Raw genomic sequence first — 15,200 nt, forward strand, 5'->3', positions numbered from 1 at the left:
CGCGTGGATATATTGTTGAAAAAAAGAAACAAAAATTTGGTGCAACGTCCAGCGATATTTTTGAATAAATATTTTCCACTTTAATTACATTTCTCATCAACCTTTTTTTAAATATTTTCCCTCGAAACCAGTTTAAATAATAACTTACGGTTTTTGGAGAGACCGAGGTGCCGCAATTTAGTCCCGCGGGAGTTCTTCCACGTGCCAGTTAATCTAGAGAGGCTGTCATTTTAAAACTATTTGCTTTACGTCGCACCGACACGGATAGGCCTTATGGCGACGATGGGATAGGGCTAGGAATGTGAAGGAAGTGGCCGTGGCCTTAATTAAAGTACAGCACCAGCATTTGCCTGGTGTGAAAATGGGAAACCACGGAAAACCATCTTCAGGGCTGCCGACAGTGGGGTTCGAACCCGCTATCTCCCAGATGCAAGCTCACTGCTGCGCGCCCTTAACTGCATGGCCAAGTCACCTGGTAGGCTGACATTTGAGCACCTTCAAATACGCCAAGTTGGGGTCAGAAGGCCAGCACCTCAACCTCCTGAGCCACTCAGCTCGGCAAGCAGTTTAAGAATCACTGGTGTAGAGGTAGCTGATCTGCTTCTAACTCGGAGGTCCCAGGCACGATTCCAAGCTCATCTAAAGATTTTAATGCTTTACTGGGGGTTCGAAAGTAATTCGCCCATCCTCATGGGCGGTCTGATGCGAGGAACAGCGCACACAGTAAACAAAGACAAACCATCTCTAGTGACACTCCAAATCTGGTGGCTTCCCGACTGGACAGGAACCAACGTTCTACCGTCTGAACCATTCAGTCCGGTGACAGATACAATTCAGAGATGAATTACGTGAATGTGTCATCCGGAATAGGTTGAAAGCTCGAATCGGTAGGCAAAAAACAAAAAACAAACTTTTTGACAGCTACTAGTTAGCTTTTTAACACCGTGGTGACCTTTTCTTGCCCCGTCCGCCATGTCCGCTCCCAGACAATAAACACTTTTTTGACTGTCTCTGCATAACACCGATTACGCTTTGTTGTGCCCGATATGAAGCCGCATCGAAGCGATTCGATTCGGCTTTTTGCTTGTTTTGTTGTCTTGCCAGTGGGTTTTGGTTTATTTCCTGGAACGCTATCACAGTCGTATTGTTCTTGCCATCCGGTATCTCTCAATTCTCCAATGGACCATTTCCATATCGCGGCTGAGGAGTCCTATTTCTCGAGCTTAATGAGGCGTACCACAGTTAAGGAGTTCAGATCAAAGACTCGCTGACAAACTGATAAACTTCTATTATTAGAAGAGTTATTTTTCGGATTGTTATCAGATTTGGAATCAACGTCCGGCTCCATGGCTGGCATTTGGTCACAGGGGTCCCGGGTTCGATTCCCGGCAGGGTCGAGAATTTTACCATAATTGGTTAATTCTCCTGGCACGGGGACTGGGTTTATGTGTCGTCTTCATAATTATTTCATCCTCATCACGACGCGCAGGTCGCCTACGGGCGTAAAATCAAAATACTTGCACCTGGCGGACACATCCCGGCAGTAAAAGCCATACGCCATTTCATTTCATTTGGAATCAAGAATGTAGCCATTCTTTGTGTACTAATTTCCATTCCACATTCTTTGAATCGCACATCTGATGATGATGATGATGATGATAATGATACCTATTTTTGTTTTAAGGGGCATTCGGGAGATTGTGGATTCAAATCCCACCGTCGGAAGCCCTGAAGATTGTTTTCCGTGGTTTCCCATTTTCACACGAGGCAAATGCTGGGGCTGTACCTCAATGAAGGCAACGGTCACTTTCTCATCCTTGCGTCGCCCAAAACCTTCGATGTGTAACGTAAGTGCGACGTTAAATCATTAGCAAAAATAATTTTAAAATGAAAATTAGTTAAAAACCTTTTATTGAACCCTTTTCATTGGAAGACTAAAATAAAATAAATACTTAACAAATAATCTCCTATTTAACTGTCTCGTATTCTGAACCTCAGCATACGTTTTGAATTTCTTAATTGTTTCGTACAGAAAATTTAGAAGCAAGTAAGAAGTTCGTAATACATGAGAGTTCGAGAAAACGAGCCTAGTAATTGAAGGATATTTTTCTTTTTCCAGTTTACATTACGTCGCACGGTAGGGCTAGGAGTGGAAGGAAGTGACCATGGGCTTAATGAAGGTGCAGCCCCAGCATTTGCCTCGTGTGAAAATGGAAACCATAGCGCTTGGTTTTGGTTTGGTAGGGTCTAAGAACTATAGGGGTGGAATAAGGCGTGATCATTAAAAATACCCGGCACTGCAACCCTGATGGGCCATGGCCTATGAGCGACCGCTGTAGATTACGAGGTGACGCTAGGTCAGCGCGACGAATCCTCTCGGCCGCAATTCTTGACTTCCTAGTCTGGAAAGTCATGCTTATGACAAACAGTTTAAAGTAGATGTTAGACGAAGTAATTGCATAGACATGAACGGGTTAATACGGGATAGGTTGGCATGGACAACTGTATCAAATCAAGCAACAACGACATACACATTGGACACACGTTCTCAGGGACTCGCGCTTTACGAAACGTGTGTGGCAATCACGAGGCCCCAGTTGAGTCTGGCATTGAGTATAGTATTTTCACGACCCCATCAATTACATGGATCGTACACCATGGAAAATGGAGGAATGAACAGAGATATAAGTCTCAGGATTCAGATTGAATGCAGACATTGGGCCGGCGGATTGAGAAAAGGACGAAGGGAACGGTATTCAAATCGATTGTGAGGCCGGCCGTGATATACGGTAGTGAAATATGGCCAGTGAAGAAAGTCCACCAGAAAATGCTAAATATGGCGAAAATGAGGATATTGAGGAAGATGATGAGAAAGGTGGAATGACACGATACGAAAGATGTGCGGCATTGTGGAAGTATCAAGGAAGATACACGATATGATTTGGACATGTTGTGAGACGAGAGGAGGAATAAATGGGAAGGAGGGTAAGCAGCCTGCAGGTGGTCGGAAGACGAACAAGGAGGAGGCCGAAGAAGTGATAGTGTGGCTGAAGACATGAGGGAGAAGGGACTGCATTAGGATAGGAAGAAATGGAGGAGAAAAGCTGGAACAGTGACCCCTAATGAAGAGTAAAGGAAAACTGAGGAAGAGGAGCAGGAAGAAGAATTAATTTCATGGGGATGTTTTCGGCTGTCAGGTCATGCAGATTCCAATACGCGCATACCATAGAAATGGCAAGGAAAATGTTATTTGATAGATTCCTAGGAGTTTGACGACATTTGGAATAAATTGCAGTGTATTTTATCCAGGTGAGTGATGTACCACTATTCGTTTCGAGGTAACCTCGACACCACACGATCCAAACTGAGTGAAGAAGCTAATAGTTCAACAGATAAAGGAATTTCAACTCCTCTATGGCATGTACGAACTTGGTACATGGCACTAAGAGTATATTCCACCCGTGGTGCAATAACATACGTTAGATGACAGCCACCGTGATTCCTAAAGTATTGCTGTAAACATTCTCTCCGTATTAGCATGAATATAACTGTAATTTCCAAATTATTGTTTTGTGAACTTCTTAATGTGCTCTTGTTATGGATTTGGTAATTTATCTGTAAACTATTGCCTGTTTTAAAAGTAAAGTAAGGCTAATCTTCTATGTCAGCAAAACGGATTTGTGTGTTTATTACATGTCTTTTCAAACATGGCGGTGTCTTGTGAAGTATATATACCACACACTGCTTCCCATCCTTGCTGCAGACTACAGTGACAATGGTTGGCATTGAAAGGAGTCTTCAGAATAAGGCACCACTGTGCCCATGACTGAACAACGGGCCGGCTTAAATCCGCACAACATCAAATGACTCTCTTTTATAAACTCTTCGTCTTCTTCCTCAAACAGTTTCTTTTTTTTTCCGTGGGAAGATTTATTTTTGTTGCAGGCATTAATATCCCGTGTTATTAGTTTAATATATTTCTGTCACACTTCTTAGTAGCAGTTTTTCTTATGCACATCCGCTGACCTACAAGTTAGTCTATATCTCTCATTGAACGGGAGTTGATGTATGGAAGTGTGGTGCAGATGCCCTTGGTTGTGTCGTATTTCCTTGAAAATGCCAGTAGAAACGTTGGCAATCTTTGCTCTGTGTGCTAACTCATACACCATTCAAGGATTCTGAGGCTGAGTGGCCTGAATTCTCACCCTTCTTCTTGGCCCAATGTATTGGTGTCTACACTTCATGTTGACTTTACGGCCGCATGCCCTTCCCGACACCAACCCTGTGTGGAGGGTTGTATTCACTGTTGCGTGATTCCATGATGGTTGGTTGTGTGTACGTGAAGAGAAATATATTAAGACTAACTCTAATACCCAGTCCCCGATACAGAGGAATCACCCGTATGAAGTTAAAATCATCGGCCTGGTGGGTAATCGAACCCGCGCCTCATTGAACTAAATCGAACCGAAGGTCGAAACGCTGACCATTCACAGACCGTCTTAATTTCAGTTTTCCTGTGATTCCTTTTAAACTCTTTCAACGGAAGTTGATCAACTAGTTTATGTATAAAAAGATATGAGAAAAACATCATCTCAAATTACAGCCAAAACGTACAGCTTCATCTAACGCTTATATTCTTAACTTAATTTCTTCGTCAATATTACTATTGTTCCCACCTGTTCGTATCGACCATCATTCTTGTTACTCATTATGTTCAATACCTTAAGCTTGTGCAGGAAGCTAGTTATCTCGTGTATAAACTACCATACTTTCGATCCGTGTTTCAGCATCAGCCTAGAAACGGAACAGTGCAAGAAGAATTCGATTTGTTGACCCACTTTCAAAGAAAATAAACAAGTAAATAAATTAAATAGTAATTTATTCTCATTGCTTCATGATAGTTAATATTGCATGTCCTTTGGGAGACAGCTGTTTGGCTTTCTTCAATTGTCTTCTATTTTTTTCAACTGGCTTTACGTCGCACCGGCACAGATAGGTCTTATGGCAACGATAGGGTTGGAAAGGGCTAGGAGTGGGAAGGTAGCGGCCGTGGCCTTAATTAAGATACAGCCCCAGACATTTGCCTGGTGTGAAAATGGGGAAACCACGGAAAATCATCTTCAGGGCTGCCGACAGTGGGGTTCGAACCTACTATCTCCCAGATCCAAGCTCATTTAAAAAAAGAAAAATATCTCTTATGGCTGAGGACCATCTGAAAATGTGTCTCACGAAATTAGCGATACAGAACGGGGCCCTTAGCTGAGTCCTGGCATTGCTTCCACTTACTTGTGCCAGGCTCCTCACTTTTATCTATCTTATCAGACCTCTCTTGGTCAACTCTTCTTCTTTTTCTACCCCGACGGTATTAGAGCACTTGAGGCCTAGGGAGTCTTTCATTTTCACATCCTTCGTGGCCATTGTCTTTCTTTGGACAATACCTTCATTTTTCGAAGTGTCGGATCCCTTACATTTTTCTCTCTGATTAGTGTTATATAGAGGATGGTTGCTTACTTTTACTTCCTCTTAAAACAATAGCAACCTCCACCACCTGTGTGACGCGATGTTACCTAGCAACCGTGCAAGCTGTGTTGTGATGGGTGGCCATGACAGAGAGACATATAGAAGGCTCTTTTATCAAAGAAGTCTCATCTCATCATGCTCTGAATGATTTCATTCGTGGTAGTTTTATAGCTCTGAGTCAGTTTTCCTCTTTCTTTGCAATGAATCCTACACTTGTCGACTGCAAGTTCCATACGCATGTCTCTCGAGAACGATTCGATAAATGCAGATAAATTAATCGTTATCAGTAGTTTCATTTATTGAAAGACATGTTTATGATTGTTTGATTTTCCCAAGGGGAAATTTCACACTTCTTTTTTCATTTCCACGCCCTTCGTGGCGAGGGAGAACATGTTCGCCATACTGAGGGACTAAGGCATTTATGTTGACAATTGGGCTGCAGTGAGAATTGATGGTAGAATCAGTTCTTAGTTCGGGGTACTTACAGGGGTTAGACAAGGCTGTAATCTTTCACCATTGTCATTTGTAGTTTACATGGATCATCTGCTGAAAGGTATAAAGTGGCAGGGAGGTATTTAGTTAGATGGAAATGTAGTAAGCAGTCTGGCCTATGCTGATGACTTGGTCTTAATGGCAGACTGTGCCGAAAGCCTGCAGTCTAATATCTTGGAACTTGAAAATAGGTGCAATGAGTATGGTATGAAAATTAGCCTTTCGAAGACTAAATTGATGTCAGTAGGTAGGAAATTCAACAGAATTGAATGTTAAATTGGTGAGACAAAGCTGGAACAGGTCGATAATTTCAAGTATTTAGGAAGTGTGTTCTCCCAGGATGGTTTATTTTATTTATCCGTGTCCGAAATCACTACAATATATTTACAACTACTCTATTTACACTTTGTTTTTCCAGTATTCAACTGTCGAGATGGCACATTCATTGGCTTCCACCAAATCCTTCATACTACATGGTTTAGGCAGATTTATACAGATGAGAAGGTGTCCATGATCTTGCTTTTCACACACTCACACAAATCTTAATCACTGTAACCCCACCTTTTCAGGTTGATTTTACAACGTGTCACTCCAGATCTTAATCTGTTAAGTGTCTTCCAATGTCCATATTGAAGATGATGTCCTGCAGCTTGCTTCTCTTTCACGTCCCATAATCCTATAGCCGACTTCCTTCTTCAGAGTTCCTTTCGCCGAGATTCGGGTGATGATGGGATTGACGTTGTTGTTTGTAGGAAGCTCTTCCTCGATTTCAATCTTGATTGGTGGGCGTGAAGTCCAATTGGGTGTCTTGGATCTGTTTCTTGCTTCTTCTTCTCAATCTCTGCTGCAACTTGTCTCCTAACATCTGGAGGTGCTACTCCCATAAGTGGAAAGATCTTATTAACAGGAGTTGGTCGTAAGCAGCCTGTAATATAGTAAGTGAGACTGAATCAAGCTGCAGTAAAACTAATGCAGTGAGCTCGCAGTTGCGATCAACGGTATTCTGTAAGATGGAAGTCAGCTCCTGGACGAAACTATCCTTACATCTGTCTGTTTTCAGACGAACTTCGCTTTACGGGAGCGAAAGCTGGGTGGACTCAGGATATCTTATTCATAAGTTAGAAGGAACAGACGTGAAGGTAGCGAGAATGATTGCTGGTACAAACAGGTGGAAACAATGACAGGAGGGTACTCGGAACGAGGAGATAAAGGCTAAGTTAGGAATAAACTCGATGGATGCAGTTGTACGCATAAACTGGCTTCGGGGGTGGGGTCATGTGAGGCGAATGTAGGAGGATAGGTTACCTAAGAGAATAATGTACTCTGTTATGGAGGGTAAAAGAAGTACAGGGAGACCAAGATGACGACGGTTATACTCAGTTTCTAACGATTTAAAGATAAGAGGTATAGAACTAAATGAGGTCACAGAATTAGTTACAAATAGAGGATCGTGGGGACATTTAGTAAATTGACAGTGGCTTGTAGACTGAACGCTGAAAGGTATAACGGTCTATAATAATGGTGTATGTGTATGCATTTATTATTTTTTTCATGGCTTCGCAGACAAACGTTAGTTTTAGAGTTACCACCGTCATTACGCTTGATATCTCTAGGTTTTATATCGTGTGAAAAAGGTACTGCAGGAAAATTTCACTTTTCATAAAGTCCGCTTCCTTAGAAGTGAACCTTGACCGACCACGGCTGTCGGAAAAGTTCAATTGAACGTTTCTCTACTGATGAAATGGTAGTCTGCTCTTATTCGTCACCAGATGGCTCACCATGGGTTGTTATATTCTGAAGACAAGTTCATGTTGTCATTTTTGCTCCAAGTCTGATATTTTGTCGGCTGTGGGTTAGAAAATAACTAGGTCAACAGACTACTGAAAGTGGTGGGTTAATATTAATGAAAACTAAACGTAAACGAAGGGTTTTGGCATATTTCAAGAATACCCGACGATAGACTCACTAAGAAAATGTTTAACCATTTCAACAAGCCCAATAGGAAAGACAATTATTGTGACAAATGGTTTGTTAACACCAAGAACGATCTGCAAGAAATGAACATCATGGATCAAGACATCCACAACAGAACCACTTTCAGAAACACGATACACACATTCGAGGGGTTTCTAGAGCCAGAAACAGCGACCAAGAAGAAACAACATTAGACGCCTGAAAAGAAAGAAGCTGTAAGCAAGAGAATGAAGGAATATTGGCACCAAAGGAAACTGAAGTCATGAAGAGTTATTTACGTCGTCCACAGTTGGCCAAAGTCCATTATGAATGAATGAAAAGTATAATCAAGAACGACGAAAGGCAGGCTAAGACGACAGAAAATAATCTGATGGAGGAGAGAACTAAGTACAAAATCGGAGCAGTAATAGGAAAGCGCTCCCAATCCGAATGATTTGGGTTCGAACCGCGGCTGCATCTGGTAGGATTTTTCTCTCCGACCGGTGCGTGGTGGCAGAAGGAGCATCTGGCTTTAAACTTCAGCCCAGGACGTAAATTGATCCTGGTTACCCCGCGGACGTTATACAAACAAATCGTAATAATAATAATTCTTGGCTTACTCTCACTTATTTGAGTTCCAGAATGCAGTTACAGTTGTCCCATTTTTACGACCGGATACTCTTCCTCACACCAACCCTATGTGCAAATTTCCGCGGCTGTTTTTGTTGTGATGTGTGTAAAGAATGAAAAGATGTGCATTGAGATGAACACAAAAAACACAAGTCTCCGAGCTAAGTGAATTAACCAGACGTGGCTAAAATCCCCAGCCTGACCGGAAATCTAACCCATAACACTCTGAACCGAAGGCTGCAAGGAGTTGGACCAATAATAATATAGGCACTACAATACTGTGATCAGATGCGAGCGATACGCTGGTACTCAATAGAAAAAGGGATCTATTATAGAGAACATTCTGAAGGAAGAACGAAAGAGTATGAGGAAAATTCTTGCTCCAGAAGAAACTGAAGACTGATACAGACTGAAATGCAACAGAGAAACTGTCCAACCTGGCAGCAGATATTAGAAAACGAAGATTGAAATTTTATGGATACATTCAAAGACTCCCAACAACAAGGCTTACACACAATATCACGACATACAGCAGAAAATTTAGGAGTGTACCATGGATCCAAGAAGTCAAAAATATACCTGGAGAAAGCTCAGATAATAATAATATAGTTAATTGTATTTTAGGCGCTATATTTTGATTTGTTCCATCTCTATGTGAGCAGGCCTTTAATGACAGAATACCTCTTGTAATAAATCTCTGTACCGTTATATTTACTTCATGTTCTCTTTAGTATTGCGATACCCTCGAAGATTAAGCGACTCCGAGAATTACCATTGCAATTTCAATCTTAACGATCTCTTCATTTATAGTTACTCGTATGTGTATTGCGAGTCCACACTTGCATAATGGTGCGATGATCAAGTGCGTTAAAGCAAACTTAATTAGATTTTTTCTTCCTCATCGTCGTGAGTGAGAGAGCAGCATTATTAGTCCACACAGCTGCAGATCCTTACAGCGTGAAATTGCGTGGATTTCTCGGAATAGTGCGTAGTTCCTCCATTTTACTGTATAAGGAGATCCTTATGGTCGTTTATATAAATATAGATATTAAGTAATTCATTGCTCATAATGAAGATGAGACGGATCCAGTACCTATAAGCAGGTTTCCCAGTTCATTACCTCAGTAATATATACGAATGCGGTTAGAAATGATACGATCTTCGTTTATAACAATGATGAGACTTCTGAAAATATGAGATCTTTGTCTACAAACCCGAATTAGGTTAGTCCATTGTTAAGTTGCGTTGTTCGCAAGGTAGGGGCATGAATGTTGCATCCAGATACCGTAAGAAACTGGATAGCTGTGAAGCGTAGGTATACGAACTGAAACTGAGAACCTATAGGATGGATTGGATTTTTTAAATTTAATTTTTTTTTTTTTTTTTTTTTTTTTTTTTTTTTTTTTTTTTTTTTTTTTTTTTTTTTTCTCATCTGCAGTTTTCTATGGAAGATCTGCAAGAAGTGCAAACTTCTGATGCACATCCAGGGAATGCAGCTGGCATACCCGGGGCATATCGTGGGAAGACGCATTTAAGAGCTCTGTTGTATGTTATTTTTGAAGGGACCGGGCGAGTTGGCCGTGCTGTTAGGGGCGCGCGGCTGTGAGCTTGCACCCGTAAGATAGTGGGTTCGAACCTCACTGTCGCCAGCCCTGAAGATGGTTTTCCGTGGTTTCCCATTTTCACAGCGGTCAAATGCTGGAGCTGTACCTTAATTAAGGCCACTGCCGCTTCTTTCCCATCCCCAGGCCTTTCCTATCCCATTGTTGCCATATGAACTATCTGTGTCGGTGCGACATAAAAAAATAGCAAATTTTTTAAGGAAATCATGGGAAGATGTAGTTATGGCCGACTCTGGAAGAATTAGGAGAACCCGAAACATTAGTGTTAATCCACATAAACCAGTCTCTCAACAAATAATAATCATTGTCTTGTTTGTACAGTAGCTTCAGCTGCTGGGTTGCAGATGTCCCATATTGGTGGAATGGGCACCATTTTCGACGTCCCCATTGCATTGCTGTCTACGAAGACGTTCAGTCAAAAATGAAGTGTTCCTAGTGTTCTGTAGGTGAACAAGTAAAGACAAGCACTAGGCTACTTTATTTCGGCATCACTCCTTTGGTTTTTAGACATGCTACTCAACCATTTGTGTTGTCTCCTCTAGGTGCGCTGAGTGGCTCAGAAGGTTAAGGCTTGGTTTTCTGAGCTCATGTTGGCTGATTCGACCCCAGTTCAGTCCGGTGGTATTTGAAAGCACTCAAATACGTCAGCCCCGTGTCGGTAGGTTTACCGGTACCTAAAATCTCCCGCTGGACAAAATTCAGGCACCTCGGCATCTCCGAAAACCGTGAAAATAGTTCGTCGGATGTAAAGCCATTATTATTATTATTATTATTTGTCTCCTTTCCTTGGAAGTGACATCCTGTCCGTTGAACACCTCTACTGATCAAGTACGTCTGTTTTCCTGTACCATTTCATCTTTGGCATAAAGGACTGCATCTGATGTCAATGGACAACCATTCCGCCCTTTATCTTTCACAGTCGTTCGAGCCTGTGCGAATTCACGTCTTCACTTCCGCTCTTGCTGGATAGACATCACTTCTTTCCGTATGCAGACACAATCCTCCTGTGAATGTTGACACTTCCCGTGCTTTTTCTCGCAGAAAACTGAGCATTATGTACAGACCTCGTCCTGTGACCACTCATTCAGTAACGAGCATTTTGCAACTGTCTCTGAGCCAAGGTTCTAGTTTTCCGACTTCGGGAGACTTACTTTTCGATTTACCTCGTTGTATTGACGGTGTCTGTGGCTGAATTAATTTAGTCCACTGGACACAGAGTGCATCATCATAGATCTTGAATGTTTGTTTGTCCAACCCTTGTCCCGTTTCCCTACGGGGTCGGGTATGAGGTGAGATGAATTTGTCGTGGCGGTTTTTTACGACCGGATGCCCTTCCTGACGTCAACCTCATCAGAGGAGTTAATGAGAGATGAAATGAATGACGTGATATATGATAGTAGGGAGAGGGTGAAACCCGGTGCCGGCACATAGCCTACTCCTGTCGAATAGCACCAAGGGGTCTGCTCAAGGCTTAACGTCCCCATCCGACGGACGAATCACCATCAGCAGCGTCATATGCCCTCACTCCATATGAGCACTGCGGAGAGGTTTGGAATTTAATCCAGGCTTTTGGCACGCAATCTAGTGATTAGAAATTGTATACCACCACCTCCCCTACCCTGCCGGCCAACATTCTGATGGTGAAAATTTTTTCGACCAACGGGACTCGAACCGGCTAACCTCGGTGTTAGACCGTTTTTAGACTTCAGCGCCTTAACGACCATGGCCACCAGGCGGGCTATCATAGATCTTGAATGTACCTACAAATATTTTGTCTGCTCAGAACCACTCTATTCATAAGTACCCCGACATGGTCCAATTTTAGCCAGCAAATGCATTTAATTCAGTCTGTGGGAGTGTTAACAAAATGCAGTCCGGCTCCATGGCTAAATGGTTAGCGTGCTGGCCTTTGGTCACAGGGGTCCCGGGTTCGATTCCCGGCAGGGTCGGGAATTTTAACCATCATTGGTTAATTTCGCTGGCACGGGGGCTGGGTGTATGTGTCGTCTTCATCATCATTTCATCCTCATCACGACGCGCAGGTCGCCTACGGGAGTCAAATCAAAAGACCTGCACCTGGCGAGCCGAACATGTCCTCGGACACTCCCGGCACTAAAAGCCATACGCCATTTCATTTCAACAAAATGCATTTTCTTAAACTCAAGCCTCTGTAAGGATTATAATACAACGTGTGACAATAAAGTTCGGTGAATGTAGTCAGAGCGGTCAATCCGGCAACACTGGCGACACATTGGCAGCAGGTTTTGACCACATGCTCCCAACGTTGTTCAGTGGAGCATCGTGTGTGTGCCGTGTAAGACCTGTGTGATACAGTCGTGTTTAGTGCGTTGGTTCTGAACTGCGAACAGGAACATGAACGACCAAAAGATCAAGGTACAGTTTTGTTTTAAGCTTGGCAAGACACCGAAAGAAACGCTTGCGATGCTGGCACGTGTTTATGAAGATCAAGCAGTGTCTTTGAAGTGTGTGTACGAGTGGTTCGCCCGTTTTCGAGGAGGCCGGGAAAGTGTTTCTGACAACCTCCGTAGCGGAAGACTGGCGACCGCCGTCAGTGACGAAAACATTGAGAAGGTAAGGACATTAATCACGAACGATCGGAGATAAACTGTGCGCATGATAGCGGATGAACTGCAGATTAACCGTGGATCCGTGCGACAAATCGTTACCCAGAAGTTAGGGAAGAGGAAAACGTGTTCTCGTCTTGTGCCACATTACTTGACTGACGATCAGAAGCAGGCACATTTAGAGGCTTCACAGGATTTTGTCGACACGACGGATGCGACACCAAATTTCTTGAACTGTATTGTCACTGAGGATGAAACCTGGTGTCTCAGGTACGACCCTGAAACGAAACGGCAAAGTATGGAATGGCGCTCTCCGGGATCCCCTCGTCGGAAAAAGGTCAGAGCCGAAAAGTCACGCATCAAACTCGCTTTGAAAGGAAATAGATTTGACGATATTCCTGACATCCAACGAAACGTGACGAGGCTTTTCAACACCATCCCAAAGGAAACCTTGCAAAGTTTCCAGGACATGTATCGCCGATCTCAGCAGTGCATAGTTATGGGAAGGGACTATTTCGAAGGACAGTAAGGTCACTGTCGTACATTGTTCATCTGTGTTGATAGTACAGGACTATTCACCGAACTTTATTGTCACAGGTTGTATATGAAATAAGTATAGGTAAACGTGATTTAAAAAATATACAGGGTGAAGCGAAATTCGCGCACTCGGGCGTCGCAGCGCGACTCCTCACATGCCAGCAATAAAAAATGTCTCTCACAAAAGTTCGTCCTGCGAGTATATCCGGGAGAAAAAGGACGTTGAAGCGTGGCAATCTTGCAACACTGTAACCACATGTAGGATAACTATCTCTGTCAGCACACATTAGTCGTGCTGTATAGTTGGTGCAGTGGATAGAGTTTTGGGTTAGCATGCAGGAGGTCGAGGGTTCGATCCTGGGTTGAGGCGCACTTTTTTATTTGCTAATTTCCATCGGACATTACATTCTGTAATACAGTAAGACATCGTTTCTTAGTTCACATTTATCCTACATTTACAAAATGTAGTAACGCTGAACACGTTGTAACGCATCTAGTAGATGAAGTGGTGCGAATAAATTCACGCCCACGACGTGGAAAGGGCGTCTTTCAAAGCTGACCAATGAAAACGAATGTTGGTGCATATCTAGGATTGTAGTATGTAAGTGCAAAAGATTTGTAGAGGAGCCGCTGCAATCGCTGTTGACGATTACGATGCCAGATACCATACCACCTGGACTACATTTACGAAATAAAAAACATACGCCTCAAACCAGGATCGACCCCCTCGACCTCCTGCATGCTAATCCAAAACTCTTATCCATTGCACTAACTGTACAGTACGAGTTAAATGTGCTGACAGAGGTAGTTACACTACATGTGGTTACAGTGTTGCCAGATTGCCACTCTTCAACATCCTTTTTCTCCCGGATATACTCGCAGGACGAACTTTTGTGAGAGAGATTTTTTTATTGCTGGCATGTGAGGAGTCGCGCTGGATGCCCGAGTGCGCGAATTTCGCTTCAGCCTGTATATATATATTTGGCTTTATGTAAGTGTCAGACCTAATAGCCATTAGGATATTACAAAATGCTGGTTTGAACTTTGCAATTCATTGAAATTCCTTTCAGTTCATTGACATAGATTGGAAGATATATAAAAAATACATATAAATGTATATTGCACATTTTCGGATTATAATTACGTAAATATCCATATAAAATCAGTCACATTTGTAGGCGAGTTTCTGTTACATATTTCCTAGTAATAATATATACATTTTTGTCTTTAGTCGCCAGTAGTGTACTGATACAGGATGGTAACTGTTGCTTGGCGTGGATCAAAGATGTAATCAACACATTTTGCTGTTTGTGGCAATGAGCACATTAAAAAAAAAAAAAAAAACAGTAACCATGATTTGAGTAGTGTTTACTTATCCCTCTTCAGTTATTTGCTTTGTTACCAGGAATCAGTGGATGTAATTGTACATGTATCTCTTGCAGGCTCCGGGGACAGCGGCGTTTGCAGTCCCTGCAGCTACATAAGCTCACCCTGTCCGCCCCCAGGACGACCTCGCTACTGTGATCCACACCTCAGCTATATGGACCGCGTCGTTATGGAAGTCGTCGAGACGGAAGGCGTCTACGTCCGCGACCTGCAGGAGATCATTGAGGTAGGAACAACACTTATGATTTTCAAACAAAATCACATTAGAGTATATTGGCAAGGTCTTCTGTATAATGGTTGAAACATCTACAATTGTCTAAATGCAATCGCGTAATAATACCCCTAAAGACAGAACGGGAAAGGATTGTTAGGTACTACTAATAATAAGTTAGAATCCAAACGAATTTAATCTAGGCGCAAGTGTTTTCTACCCGCACAGCAGTTCTGCAGTGAGATTTGCATAACTATTAGCGAT

At 42.6% G+C, this 15,200-nt stretch overlaps 1 protein-coding gene across 1 annotated transcript in view; it reads left to right on the top strand.

The window, feature by feature from the left end:
- The window catches only part of GEFmeso (Guanine nucleotide exchange factor in mesoderm), a 199,584-nt gene that overhangs the window by 32,790 nt on the left and 151,594 nt on the right, over positions 1-15,200 (top strand). The window contains exon 4 of the mRNA XM_068226715.1: positions 14,782-14,951. Coding sequence (XP_068082816.1) covers positions 14,782-14,951 — 170 coding nt within the window. The remainder of the gene's footprint in view (positions 1-14,781; positions 14,952-15,200) is intronic.

Source organism: Anabrus simplex, chromosome 1, assembly GCF_040414725.1.
Source record: "Anabrus simplex isolate iqAnaSimp1 chromosome 1, ASM4041472v1, whole genome shotgun sequence".
Lineage (NCBI taxonomy): Eukaryota > Metazoa > Arthropoda > Insecta > Orthoptera > Tettigoniidae > Anabrus > Anabrus simplex.